The 14428-nt window shown below is 43.2% G+C and overlaps 1 protein-coding gene across 4 annotated transcripts in view; it reads right to left on the bottom strand.

The window, feature by feature from the left end:
* The window catches only part of LOC149457274 (rho family-interacting cell polarization regulator 1-like), a 423950-nt gene that overhangs the window by 229790 nt on the left and 179732 nt on the right, over window positions 1–14428 (bottom strand). For all 4 annotated transcript variants that reach the window (XM_089683950.1, XM_089683951.1, XM_089683953.1 and 1 more), the window contains exon 2: window positions 13711–13794. Coding sequence is in view for 2 of the 4 variants with exons in the window: in XM_089683953.1 (XP_089540079.1) it covers window positions 13711–13794 (84 nt within the window). In the remaining 2 variants the exon portion in view is untranslated. The remainder of the gene's footprint in view (window positions 1–13710; window positions 13795–14428) is intronic.

The following is a 14428-nucleotide window of genomic DNA, read 5'->3' as shown; positions in this document are numbered from 1 at the left end:
CACATGCAAGAACACACATTTTCCAGCACAGCAAAGAAATGCAATGCCCTATGTAGATGTGTGCAGGTACCATGATGAAAACGTTGTTGCACCTACACACGTCTATTAAAAACAGCCCCATTCACAGCCACAAATACGCATGGCACCACACTACTGTGCGGTTAGGTGCGACACACTTGGAAAATAACATAAAAATAAGCCAACATGGCTAAAACATATCTTGAAAATATGGGGACTCTGATATCCGGCGACAGTCCGTTCACGAACGAGAAGCAATTCTGCACCCCTAAAACCAACATAGAGGAAAGGGATGGTCAAATTGCTGTGCTGCTTCCAAACCACCTCTGGCATGCCAGGGTCATTATGCAGGTCCTCGATGCCAGTTCTTGCCTGCGGCCACAAAATATCCACTGGCCACGAGTGAAGGTGAGTGGAGGACGTGATGGTGGATTTCTACCAGCTTCAACCGCAAGCAGTACCACTCCTGAAAAATGAGAGCAAATAATCATTGACACGTCATCATGACAGTCAATTCTCAGTGCAGGCTATCTAGAGTGTCTTTCCTTTTTAACCATTTCAAGAGTTCAAGGAAACATTCTTGGAGCATCTACTGTGTTTGGAAAGGCCAAAGGTCCCCCCCTCCCCCAGGCACACTAATGCTTATGCAGGCCATAGACGGGGAGAAAAACGGCCGATTTTTCTTTTAAAAAATGAAAAATTGGTTGTTCAAGCGGCCGACGTTGCCAGCAATGGTAAAAAAAAAAATCGGCCGATTTTCATCCCGTCTACAGCCGGCAAAAAGTGTCTCTGCAGAGAGCTCCGCTATTTCTTTGACAGTTCCTTGACATTTACAGCGGTTGCAACAATGTATCTATTTGTATCCATTTAGGATACAGATGTTTTTATTCAGAAACAAATAGATACAATGTTGCAACCGCTGTAAATGTCAAGGAACTGTCAAAGAAATAGCGGAGCTCTCTGCAGGGACACTTTTTGCCATACTGGAATTCCTCTCATTTTTCATCCTCTTCTTCTTCTTCTTCTTCATCATCATCCTCTTCTTCTTTTTCATCATCATCCTCTTCTTCTTCATCCTCTTCTTCATCATCTTCATCCTCTTCTTCTTCATCCTCTTCTTCTTCATCATCTTGATCATCATCATCCTCTTCTTCTTCTTCTTCTTCATCATCATCCTCTTATTCTTCTTCATCATCATCCTCCTCTTCATCATCATCTTCTTCTTCTTCTTCTTCTTCATCATCATCATCCTCTTCATCATCATCCTCTTCTTCTTCTTCTTCATCATCCTCTTCTTCTTCTTCTTCTTCATCATCATCATCCTCTTCTTCTTCATCATCATCATCATCATCCTCTTCTTCTTCATCATCTTCATCATCATCATCCTCTTCATCATCATCCTCTTCTTCATCTTCTTCTTCATCATCATCATCATCCTCTTCTTCTTCTTCATCATCATCCTCTTCTTCTTCATCATCATCATCAGTATCCTCTTCTTCTTCATCCTCTTCTTCTTCTTCATCATCATCATCCTCTTCTTCTTCTTCATCATCATCCTCTTCTTCATCCTCTTCTTTTTCTTCTTTTTGTCTTCCTCTTGCAGGTCACTGCTCATGTGCAGATTTTTTATCAGTAAAAAATCGGCCAATTTGCCCATCATTGCCGCGAAAATCGGCCGATCGGCAAATTCGGCCGGTTTTTTTTCCAACTTTACCGAAAAAAAAAATCTGCCAAAATACCGAAAAACGGCCAAACAAATAGCCCACTAACGATCCGAAAATCGGCCGATTTTATTTTCGGACGAAAAATCAGCCAATTTTCGACCCATCTATGGCCTGCATAAGATATGGTGTGGCCCTAGGGTCAATGTGTGTTTAGAATACTTCCAAAATGCACATACAAATACACTCCATCCAAATGCATGTTGCATTTCTATAGCATGTTAAACAGAAAAAAAATGCACTTACATAATGTTAACATGCGCAAGTAAAAGTAGACAAAATCCACATCCTTTTATTCTGGCTTCACATACATGCATTGTGGTCTAACACCGCACTCCTGGGCAAATCACATGCAATTTGTGTGCGTTGCAATTAGAGACAAACATTTTGCACACCTCAAATTGCACCGCATCCGGGCCAAAAATGTGCAGGACCCTTTTTCAGGGTATGCACATGTATTGTACTGTCCAAGGCATTGCACACTAACGCATTGCACACTAACGCATTGCACACTAAAAATGTCAAATACGTTAGTGTGTACAGTGCATGAGTGTAAAATGCTTTAGTGTGTACAGTGCATGAGTGTAAAATGCTTTAGTGCACACTGCAGTGTACAACGCATTGCACACTGTAATACACTGTAATACCGTGTACACCCACACATTGTAGACTGTAATGCACTGTACACTGTCATGCAGGATGGAGCTACGCATTGCACACTGTGATACGCTGTCCACTGTCATGCAGAATCCAGCAACGCATTGCACACTGTAATACCATGTACACCAACACATTGTAGAATGTAATGCATTATACGCAGTATACATGTCCAGATATTCAAAGATTAGCCATGAAGGCCTAGCTGGTTACCTATTGGGCGACCGCAGATAGCCGAATAACGCTACACTGCATCCAGGCAGCTCTGGGAGGGTGTCATATGACATCCTGGCAGAACGCGCTCTCCGTGATTGCTGTGTCCTAAGGACACAGCTGATCACGTGATGTGGTAAAGGCCAATCACAGCGGCTTTTTACCATGTGATCAGCCATGTCCAATGACACGCTGATCACCGGGAAATGCATTTGCCGGGTCTTGGCTGCACTTTCATCACGCTATCAGAATGTGTGGAAAGTACTGCCGAGAACCAGCAGTTATCAAAGCAGGGGTCGGCCCCGATGATCAGTGCCCACCAGTGCCACCCAACAGTTACGCCCACCTGTGGCCAGCAGTGCCACCCACCAGTGCTGCCTCATCAACGCACATCAGTGTTGCTAAATTACCAGTTTACCAAATGTTATAATATAAACAGACTTTTATTCATTATGAGCTATTTTGTGGTTTATCGAGCAAAAAGTAAAACACACAGCAGCAAGTCAATACCACCCAAAGAAAGCTCTATTTGTCTGAAAAAACTGATATAAATTTAAGATGGGTACAATGTGGCATGACCGCACAATTGTCATTCAAAGGGTAACAGTGCAGAAAGATGAAAATTGGCCAGGACAGGAAGGGGGTAGGAGTACCCAGTAGGCAAGTGGTTAATATCATTGACCCATCAATACCCAGGAGCTAATGTACAGATAAGTAGCATGTGCACCAAGTGAGATTCTGCTAGGCCCCACCCACAAAATTGCAATTACCTGTCCCTCACATGTTATTAACATGTTTGCAATGGCCACACTTACTGTACATACAGTTGTGTCCAAAATTATTCAACCCCCAATGCTGTAAAGGGGTTTAGGGACTATAGTGTACATTTGGAATTGTATTCAGAATCAAATCCTACAAGGACGTTGTAACTACCCAAATGCAACTAAAATGACATCAATTGTTTATGTAATACAGTAGTAAATGGTTCTTATGTGGTTTCTTCATTGCCACAATTATTCAACCCCTTAAAGACTACCACTCTGAAGAACAGAGGTTCATACAGGTGCTTTCCATCAGGTATTGAAAACACCTGTGGATGTCACCGAGCAGCAATCAAGCATAATAAGCACCAATTAGGCAGCTTTAAAATGACTGTGATACTCAGCTCCTTCTAGACATTTACTGGTGTGGTTACAAACATGGTGAAGGCAAGAGAATGGTCCAGGAAGACAAGAGAAGAGGTGATTTCTCTTCACAGGAAGGGCAATGGCTATAAGAAGATTGCAAAGATGTTAAACATACCAAGAGACACCTTAGGAAGCATCATTCGCAAATTCAAGGCAAAGGGCACTGTTGAAACGCTACCTGGTCGTGGCAGAAAGAAGATGCTGACTTCGACTGCTGTGCGCTACCTGAAGCGTAGAGTGGAGAGAAGTCCCCGTGTGACTGCTGAGGAACTGAGAAAAGATTTGTCAGATGTGGGTACAGAAGTTTCAGCCCAGACAATAAGACGCACACTGCGTAATGAAGGCCTCCGTGCCAGAACTCCCAGGCGTACCCCCTTGCTGTCTCCAAAGAATAAGAAGAGTCGACTGCAGTATGCCAAAAGCCATGTGGACAAACCACAAAAGTTGTGGGATAGTGTTCTGTGGACTGATGAAACAAAATTAGAACTGTTTGGGCCCATGGATCAACGCTATGTTTGGAGGAGGAAGAACAAGGCCTATGATGAAAAGAACACCTTGCCTACTGTGAAGCATGGTGGAGGGTCAATCATGCTTTGGGGCTGTTTTGCTTCTGCAGGTACAGGGAAGCTTCAGCGTGTGCAAGGTACCATGAATTCTCTTCAGTACCAGGAGATATTGGATGGAAACGTGATGCAGTCCGTCACACACCTGAGGCTTGGGAGACGTTGGACCTTTCAACAGGACAATGATCCCAAGCATACCTCCAAGTCCACTAGAGCATGGTTGCAGAGGAAAGGCTGGAACATTTTGGAGTGGCCATCGCAGTCACCAGACTTAAATCCGATTGAGAACCTCTGGTGGGACTTAAAGAAAGCAGTTGCAGTGCGCAAGCCTAAGAATGTGACTGAACTGGAGGCCTTTGCCCATGAAGAATGGGCGAAGATACCCGTAGATCGCTGCAAGACACTTGTGTCAAGCTATGCTTCACGTTTAAAAGCTGTTATAACTGTAAAAGGATGCTGTACTAAGTACTAAGATTGAATGTCACTTGGGGGTTGAATAAAACTGATAATGCTGTGAGCACAGAAAAGACATTTGTGGTTATTTCATTATAACTGTTATGTTATATTTGTCTGACCTACAAGTGCCTCTTTAATGTAAATGTAAGCAAGATGACTGAATGATCAAAAGCAATGTCAAACTGGCCAAAACACTCAATTTCAGTGGGGGTTGAATAATTTTGGACACAACTGTATAAGGATCATCTCCTCAGTTGAGAACTGTGCTCTCGCCATGTCCAAATGCCAATAAGGTTATCAAAATTTTCAACCAACACAAAACCTCCAACCACTTGTCATCCACTTACACTCCCCACAACCACTTCCGGGTGCGTGCGCACGTGATGACGGACTTCCAGGATAGCCGTTCATGCGCCATGCGGACACCTGTTTGGTGCTTATTTGTTTGCAATCGCGCATTTTTATGTGCGGCTATGATAGCTTTCGCAAATGTGTGTTTCTTATTGATTTGTTTTTTTTAACCTTGGCTAATATTTGTTGCCAAAGGCCAAAAATCAACAAAGTGTGGACTATTTTATTACTGTAAATCGAATTGTAGAAAACCTGTAGCTGGCTGCACAGTGAATGTGACATTCATTAGTACATAACAATATTGTGGTGCAAGTGGGTTTTTTTTTTTTGGTTTTGAAAAAGTCAGTTTGCACCCACTTGCATATTCACGCTCTTACAAGCTACATTTGAGCAGATTATATAAGTATACAAAGTAACTATTAAGGTTGTTCATATATTGAACATAAAATAAACACAAAAACATCGGTCAAATATTTATTGATCAAATATATCGTCATTTATTTGGTCAGCAGGAACAAGTAGGTACAGTCAATATCTTGGTGAGTCACAAAAATAGGATTGATGTGGCAAAAATAAAACACTCCTGGTCATAAGAGCTTACAATCTAAAGATACTTCTAGTGAACGGTGCGTGCTCAGGTTATAGCAGGAAACAAAGGGGAAGATGAATCAAGTAACATTTTCATGCACATAGGATTTACTTACACAATCACATAGTATAAAGATCCATTCAAAAAAAAAAAAAGTCTTCAGATCAAAATATCAAGAAAACAAAGCATGTGAAAAAAAACCCTCCCACCTCTACAAATCCCCTCCCACCTCTACAAATCCCCTCCCACCTCTACAAATCCCCTCCCACCTCTACAAATCCCCTACACATACATTTGTCAGCAGGTTTGTCAGAAAAATGCATTGGAGTCTAAATAAGCAAACAAAATTAAAACAAGAGCAGATTTTAAACAAAACGATTGACATGTGTGAGGCTTTCAATGCAAAGAGAAAAAACACAATCATTGTGCAATAACACACAAACACTTTACAAGGCCAAAAATATGCAAACATTTCCAGCCCACTTCCAAACACAGCCTGAGTGGTGTCTGGGGCAATTCAGCACAAAATCTCTTCTTCCCCCAAACCACTACAAGCAAGGACTTAGTCACAAACCACCCGGCCTAGTAACAGGCCAAATCACTCCCTACTGCACATCTTTATATAAGCTAGGTTGTATTTGGAGCGCGCCAAACAAGGCCCCACACCCAATGAAGCCACACCCACCACTGACCTTAGTTTGGTCAGTGAAAGTGTTTTCACCTGATGAATCCGCTTCCTACCTGCATTAACCCTTGGTATACAGGCCCCACAAATCAGAAAGATATATACAGTGAAATGTACGTGTGCAGCATACCACAGAACATTGAGCAGGGATGTGAAAGGGAACCCCAATTGGAACCGTTATTGCTACTATGGTCACAATTCCCTCCAGATTCTCGCATGAGTTAAGACAGTCACATGACCACATCTTGTATGCAATACTGAAAATGACAAATCGATTTGACTAGTATGGTGAATTTCCCATCAATTGGCAAAACACTCCAGAAATCAAACATCACCAAACATTACACTCTGGGCAAAGCTGATTTACAAATCCTGCGACTTACAGTAAAGTTGACCGTTTTAATGCAATTTTCAAGACATCTGACACAGATCTCTATGCAAATTGCCACTAAAGTAGTACATGTACTACTATAGAAATCAGTGTTTGAAACGCACCCATGTGGTCACTCTAATAGCAGACAATAGGGTGCGACTTTGCAGACGATTTACAACTTGCATGTTGTGCAAATCACATGCCAAGTCCCACTCAATGTGCACGCTATTGGAGCGTTCATATTGTTGTGGTTCAAACTTGGTTGGAGCCGCAAGTAATAATAGAGTAATGAATACACTACTTTTCATGCAATTTGCTGAGAGATCGATGTCGATTGTCTTGCAAATTGCACTTGAAATCACCATGTACCCTAACTTTGAAATCATGCAACTTCTATGCAAGTCACATGATGTGACTGTGGTGTCAATAACATCACTTAGAAATCTGCTTTAATGTGACCGGGTAGCCCCCAGTAACATTGTTTGCGATTGCCATGCAATTGGCATTACAGGCGACTTGCAAATCGTAGACCAAGTCGCACCCTATTGGCCACTGTAGGCTCTGTTCACATCCAATTGGATTGTGAACTCGTGCAACTTCACTGTAAGTTGGGCAATTGCCGCATCGGATTAGATGTGACAGTGGTGTTAGCCCCCAGTAACATTGTGTGCAATTTGCCATGCAAAGGGGAAGTTGCTGGCCATGCCAATCGCATGACAAGTCGCATCCAGGGTGTGCAATTTCAGGTGCGATTTGTGAATTGACATGGTACCTGATATTGGATATAATGAATGTGAATGTGAGTGTATTAACGTACGCCATTTGTTGCAGTGAGAGTTCAAAGGTATTTGAAGATTTTGGCCATTTATTAGCAATTTAACATCTAGACTCAAATAGAAATCGCAATGCTACACACAATTGAAAACACAACTAGTTAGTAATTCTCTAGAAAACACAGTAAAATTGGCAACTTAAACAGTAATTTTCATTTGCATATAGTGTGAACGAAGCAGGAGAATTAACAAAGGAAATAAATCTTTGAAGGCGTGCGGTCTGCTTTGCATTTGGTGGAAAAATCCATACCAGTATTTGTGACAAGTTTGATGTGTGGATTCACCAACCAAGTCTTTTCTCTCTCGCTCACTCTTCTTTGTCTCACTGGCTCGCTCTTCTCTCTCGCTCACTCTTCTGTATGTCTCTCTTTATCACTCTTCAGTATGTTTTTCTCGCTCACTCTTCTTCATCTCACTGGCTCGCTCTTCTCTCTCTCTGTCAGCTCTTTGCTTGCCAAATCCTTCACAAAAGTGGGTTGAGTGTAAACCATCATTATCAAATCTATTAGTGCTCCAGGCTCTTATCTTACCCCATTGTATGACATTCACATGAGGTACAGCTTTGAAGGTGTTTCAACAGACAAGGCCTCATTCTAATTCACATTTTAGGGATCACTTAGACAGAAAGCAAAGATGTTGCCAGAACATCTATTTGAAGACAGCCACACACGGAGATCATACTACTTCACTTGCCGTGGTTGGGATTCAAACCGACAACCCTAGAGTTGTGAGGCAGTAGTGCTAACCACTAATCCACAGAGCTACATTGCTAACCCAGCCTGTATTTCTGTGCTGTGAATCAATCTTAGGTCCCTGGGCAAGTTCAGTGTAACTACCAGATATCTCCAATGTGACACAAATGTTGTGCTATGTTGCCAATTCACATGTATGATGGTTCTATGTATCCCAATACAAAGGATTGCAATACTAATACAGGCGTACCTCGGTTTACCAATGCCTCAGGGAACGTCATATTTGGGGTACAAATGCCAAACCATTTCAGTTAATTGGTCTGTTTACAAATGTTTGAATAATTTGGTATGGGCATGTGGCCTGGTATGGTTCAGGAGGGGGGGAGGCGCTCGCTTGTCCCCCCCCCCTTTCCTGACCTGCTGGGCTGCATGCTCAGATAAGTATCTGTTATGGATTTTGGGGGGTACCCCATGCTGTTTTTTATTTAATTTCAGCGTGGAGTTACCCCTTAACATCCATACGAGACCCGAAGGGCTTAGTATGGATGGGAGGGGGGACCCCACGCCGGGTTTTCTACAAATTGTTTATAATTCCCTGCAATACTTTTACATCAACTGTCAGTGGGGAACTCCGCCGACAGCTGAAACATGAGCTCTGCATTGGTTTTCGCTACTAAAATGCTGCATGAGTTGATAACATAACTCATGCGGGATTGTAGGAGCGACAGCCATGTGTTAATGTTTCAACTGTCAGCGGGGTTCCCCACTGACAGCTGAATGTAAAAAAAAAAAAAAAAAGCGTGGGGTCCCCCCTCCCATCCATACCAAGCCCTTCGGATCTGGTATGGATATTAAGGGGGAACTCCACGCTGAAATAAAAAAAACAGCTTGGGGATCCCCCCAAAATCCATACCAGACCCTTATCCGAGCATGCAGCCCGGAAGGTCAGGAAAGGGGGGGGGCGAGCGAGCGCCCCCCCTCCTGAACTATACCAGGCCACCTGCCCTCAACATGGGGGGGTGCTTTGGGGAAGGGGGGCTCCCCCCCAAAGCACCTTGTCCCCATGTTAATGGGGACAAGGGCCTCTTCCGTTATTGGGATAATTGGTCAGCCATTTTTTGGGATTTTAGCATATTTTGTTTACCAGTAAAGTTGAAAATTTTTTGTTCCAAATTTACTGATAAAAAAAATGTGCCAAAATCCCGAAAAACAGCTGACCAATTAACCCAGTAACGGCCCGAAAATCGTTTGATTTTCTTTTCGGCAGAAAAATCGGCCGATTTTAGACCCATCTATGGCCTGCTTTAGATGGGTCTAAAATCGTCCGCAAAAAAAATCGGCTGATTTTCAGCCCGTTAGTGGGTTAATTGGTCAGCCATTTTTGGGGATTTTGCAACTTTTTTTAATTGGTAAATTTGGATAAAAATTGGCCGATTTTGCAGATCGGCCGATTTTAGCTGCAATGATCGGCAAATTGGCTGATCTTTTAACAGATAAATAATCTGCACATGAGCCATGACCTGCAAGAAAAAGAATAAAAAAAAAGAATAAGAAAAAGAAAAATGCAGGCCTTAGATGGGGCGAAAACTGACCGTTTTAAAAAAAAAAAAATCGGTTGTTCAATGGGCCGACGTTACCACCAATGGCAAAAAAATTGTTCGATTTTCGCCCCATCTACGGCCTGCAAATATAATAGCGAAGTAATTACTTCTGTCCCTGCAGAGAGCTGCGCTATTATATTTGACATTAAAAAGTATAAAGGTTGCAACATTGTATCTATTTGTATCCGAATAAAAACATCTATATCCGGAATGGATACAAATGGATACAATGTTGCAGTCTCTATACTTTTTAATGTCAAATATAATAGCGGAGCTCTCTGCAGGGACAGAAGGAATGTTTCAGCTGTCATCGGGGTTTCCCACTGACAGCTGAATTTTAAATTATTTCCGTGAATTAAATAAATAATAAAAAAAACAGCGTGGGTCCCCCCTCTCATCCATACCAAGCCCTTCAGGTCTGGTATGGGTATTAAGGGGGAACTCCACGCTGAAATTTAAAAAAAAAACAGCGTGGGTCCCCCTCAATATCCATACCAGACCCTTATCCGAGCATGCAGCCCGGCAGGTCAGGAAAGGGGGGGGACGAGCGAGCGCCCCCCCCCCCTCCTGAACCATACCAGGCCACATGCCCTCAACATGGGGGGGTGCTTTGAGGCAGGGGGGGCTCCCCCCCCAAAGCACCTTGTCCCCATGTTGATGAGGACAAGGGCCTCTTCCCCACAACCCTGGCCGGTGGTTGTGGGGGTCTGCGGGCGGGGGGCTTATCAGAATCTGGAAGCCCCCTTTAACAAGGGGGCCCCCAGATCCCGGCCCCCCCCCCTACGTGAACGAGTCTGCGGTACATGGTCCCGCAGACTCCTTCACAAAAAAACTAAGTGTGGTGTAAAAAAAACACAGTACAGGGTCTTTGACAAGTCCTTTATTAAAACAATGTCCCCCGAAGTAGATCCAACGTCAATCACGGCGGCGGCGGCAGGGACCCGAAAAAAGAAAAAAAAAAAAGGTTCCGCTCCCGTCGGAGGCTCCCAGCCTTGTGAAGAAGAGGCTAGCTGACAGTTCTTATATAGGTATGGGGCGGGGCCAGCCGGGCACATCATCCCCGCCCCTTACCTATTTGAGAAATGTCACCCTGTCTCTCCACTGAGGCTAACCAGCTGAATGCAGGAGACAGTCTGACATTTCTTATATAGCTATGGGGCGGGGCCAGCCGGGGACATCATCCGAGTGACCCGCCCCATGTCACATGCTTGCTGTTCCCGGCTGGCCCCGCCCCATACCTATATATAAGAAATGTCAGACTGTCTCCTGCATTCAGCTAGTTAGCCTCAGCGGAGAGACAGGGTGACATTTCTCAAATAGGTAAGGGGCGGGGATGATGTGCCCGGCTGGCCCCGCCCCATACCTATATAAGAACTGTCAGCTAGCCTCTTCTTCACAAGGCTTTTTTTCTTTTTTCGGGTCCCTGCCGCCGCCGCCGTGATTGACGTTGGATCTACTTCGGGGGACATTGTTTTAATAAAGGACTTGTCAAAGACCCTGTACTGTGTTTTTTTTACACCACACTTTTTTTTTTTGTGAAGGAGTCTGCGGGAGCATCTACCGCAGACTCGTTCACGTAGGGGGGGGGCCGGGATCTGGGGGCCCCCTTGTTAAAGGGGGCTTCCAGATTCTGATAAGCCCCCCGCCCGCAGACCCCCACAACCACCGGCCAGGGTTGTGGGGAAGAGGCCCTTGTCCTCATCAACATGGGGACAAGGTGCTTTGGGGGGGGGGGAGCCCCCCTGCCTCAAAGCACCCCCCCATGTTGAGGGCATGTGGCCTGGTATTGTTCAGGAGGGGGGGGGGCGCTCGCTCGTCCCCCCCCTTTCCTGACCTGCCGGGCTGCATGCTCGGATAAGGGTCTGGTATGGATATTGAGGGGGACCCACGCTGTTTTTTTTTTTAAATTTCAGCGTGGAGTTCCCCCTTAATATCCATACCAGACCTGAAGGGCTTGGTATGGATGAGAGGGGGGACCCACGCTGTTTTTTTTTTTTTTTTTTTTAATGTGGACCTTTATTTTTACATTCAGCTGTCAAAATAAATATTATCTAGACCTTTGAAATAAGTAAAATCATTACAGAAATAATTATAAAGGATAAGAAACAAAAATATAATCACTAGAACTAAGGAAATCTAGTTAGATTACATGAAGATATGCCGAGTGCTGTTTATTAAACACAATAGTCGCGAGCGAGTGCTGGCTCTCAGAGGAATCCACAATCCGATTCACTATTAGTCAGTGGCTAAAAAGCAAACGCCCATGGCAGAAGTCTAAAATGTGTTCTGCACATGCTCAGTTGTATCTGCCAAAGACACTGCACGGGCTTCTAGATTTTTACTGTGTCGATTTCCTTGAAAAAAACGATTTTTAACACATTTTTAATTTTTTTGGAAATAGCAGATATTGTTTAAAGTGAAGTCCTGATATTTGGCAAAGCAAATTTCTAAGTGAACATGTCTCTGCAGTGATTTTTCATGGTTTTAGACTTGCTTCTTAGCAAGTCTGTTTTGTGAGTCTGATTTCGGGCGTGTGTCTGTTTGTGAATTAGATTGGGCATCTGCTTATGGGCTCTGCTCAATAGTGAATTAGGTTGCAGGGTAAAAAAATGACGGACGCCCATGAAAATTGGGCTTAAGCCCATAAATATGCGCCCACGCCCAATAGTGAATCAGGGCCTATGTGTGGAGAAAAAAAGGCACAGCACACCAACATCAAAACCTCATCCCCACTGTAAAACATGGCGGAGGGAGCATCATGGTTTGGGGCTGCTTTGCTGCCTCAGGGCCTGGACGGATTGTTGTCATTGATGGGAAAATGAATTCCAGAGTTTATCAAGACATTTTGCAGGAAAACGTACGACCATCTGTCCGCCAACTGAAGCTCCGCAGAGGATGGGTGATGCAACAGGACAATGACCCAAAGCATACAAGTAATTCAACAAAACAATGGCTGCAACAGCACAGAATACGCCTTCTGGAGTGGCCCAGTCAGAGTCCTGACCTCAACCTGATTGAAATGCTGTGGCATGACCTTAAGAGAGCGATTCACACCAGACATCCCAAGAATATTGCTACACTGAAACAGTTTTGTGAAGAGGAGTGGTCCAAAATTACTCCAGATCGTTGTGCAAGTCTGATCTGCAACTACAGGAAACGTTTGGTTGAGGTTATTGCTGCCAAAGGCGGGTCAACCAGTTATTAAGTCCAAAGGTTCACATACTTTTTCCTCCCTGCACTGTTAATGTTTACATGTTATGTGCAATTAAACCATGGCAACATCTAATGTTTGTGTAGTATTATTTTCAGCAGACTGTGTTCTTCTATTGTTGTGACTTAGATGACGTTCAGAGCACATTTTATGCCCAATTCATACAAAACTCCACGTAATCCCAAGGGGTTCACATACTTTTTTTTGCAACTGTATATGTGTGTGTATATATATATATATATATATATATATATATATTTCTGTTTAGTGAGTATGTAAGTTTGTTTTTTTTAACCACACAGTTCTATTTTAAAAATGATCCTATCTCTGTTATCATACTGTGCCATTCTATATCATCAGTTGTTACCAGGGGCGGACTGAGAACTCATGGGGCCCCCGGGCAATAGGGGAACATGAGGCCCCTGTGTCCTTGCACAAACTCAAAAAAGCCTATGAAAAAGGTACCAGGGGCATCTCATGGGTCCCCCTACTGACCCCGGGCCCTCGGACAGTGCTCGAGTTTTCAAATGGTCAGTCCGCCCCTGGTTGTTACTGCTTACCTTTAAACATCCTAGTGCTGCGCAGCCTGCAACTCTTATTCGTACATCTTCATCTTCAAGCTGTTCCAAGAAAGATACAAGAGCCTACAAAACATGGAAAGGGATATTTTGAAAATAAACACTATTTATTAGCAATTACAGAAATCTGCCTTGTCTGTGATGTGAAGCATTTCTGATAAATAATGTTTACAAAAGTAAAACTAGTAGTGTTGAGTAAATCTGCTGAACTTCCATTTAATCAAAATTCGTGTACTTAAAATTGCCCAAAGTTTTATTTCAAACCTAAATTGCATGGGGCTTAACTTTGATGGTTATTTGTGGCCTTTTGGTAGGCTGCTGGGCAAGATACAGTCACCCAAATGGCATAGGTGAAAAGATGTAAAAGTATCACCTTGAAAAATGTGAAGAGATTATGTAATTCAGGGTTTTGGATATATTTTTCTGGTATTTAATGTGTCTTAACTTATAACAGTAAAATACACAAGAAAAATAAGGAAATAAAGGGTTTTTCAATGCTAAAACCTCTGTCAGATTTTTACTGTTGTCTGTTTCCTGGTTGCAGATTTTCCTTCACTTCCTTGTGTGGGAAAATGTTGTACCCAGAACATAAAGTGAGGAGAAACCTGAAGGGGTTCTAACCTTTTAACCTTTTGCCATTCTATCCAAAACTAAAAAAAAAGTTTGGGGTATTTTACACTTTTAAGTTTTGCACTTTTTT

The sequence above is a fragment of the Staurois parvus genome, unplaced genomic scaffold (genome assembly GCF_062004578.1).
Source record: "Staurois parvus isolate SC_StPar_1 unplaced genomic scaffold, SC_StPar_1.0 ptg000329l, whole genome shotgun sequence".
Lineage (NCBI taxonomy): Eukaryota > Metazoa > Chordata > Amphibia > Anura > Ranidae > Staurois > Staurois parvus.
The sequence above is the reverse complement of the archived record's forward strand: the minus strand, read 5'-3'. Positions and strand labels throughout refer to the sequence as shown.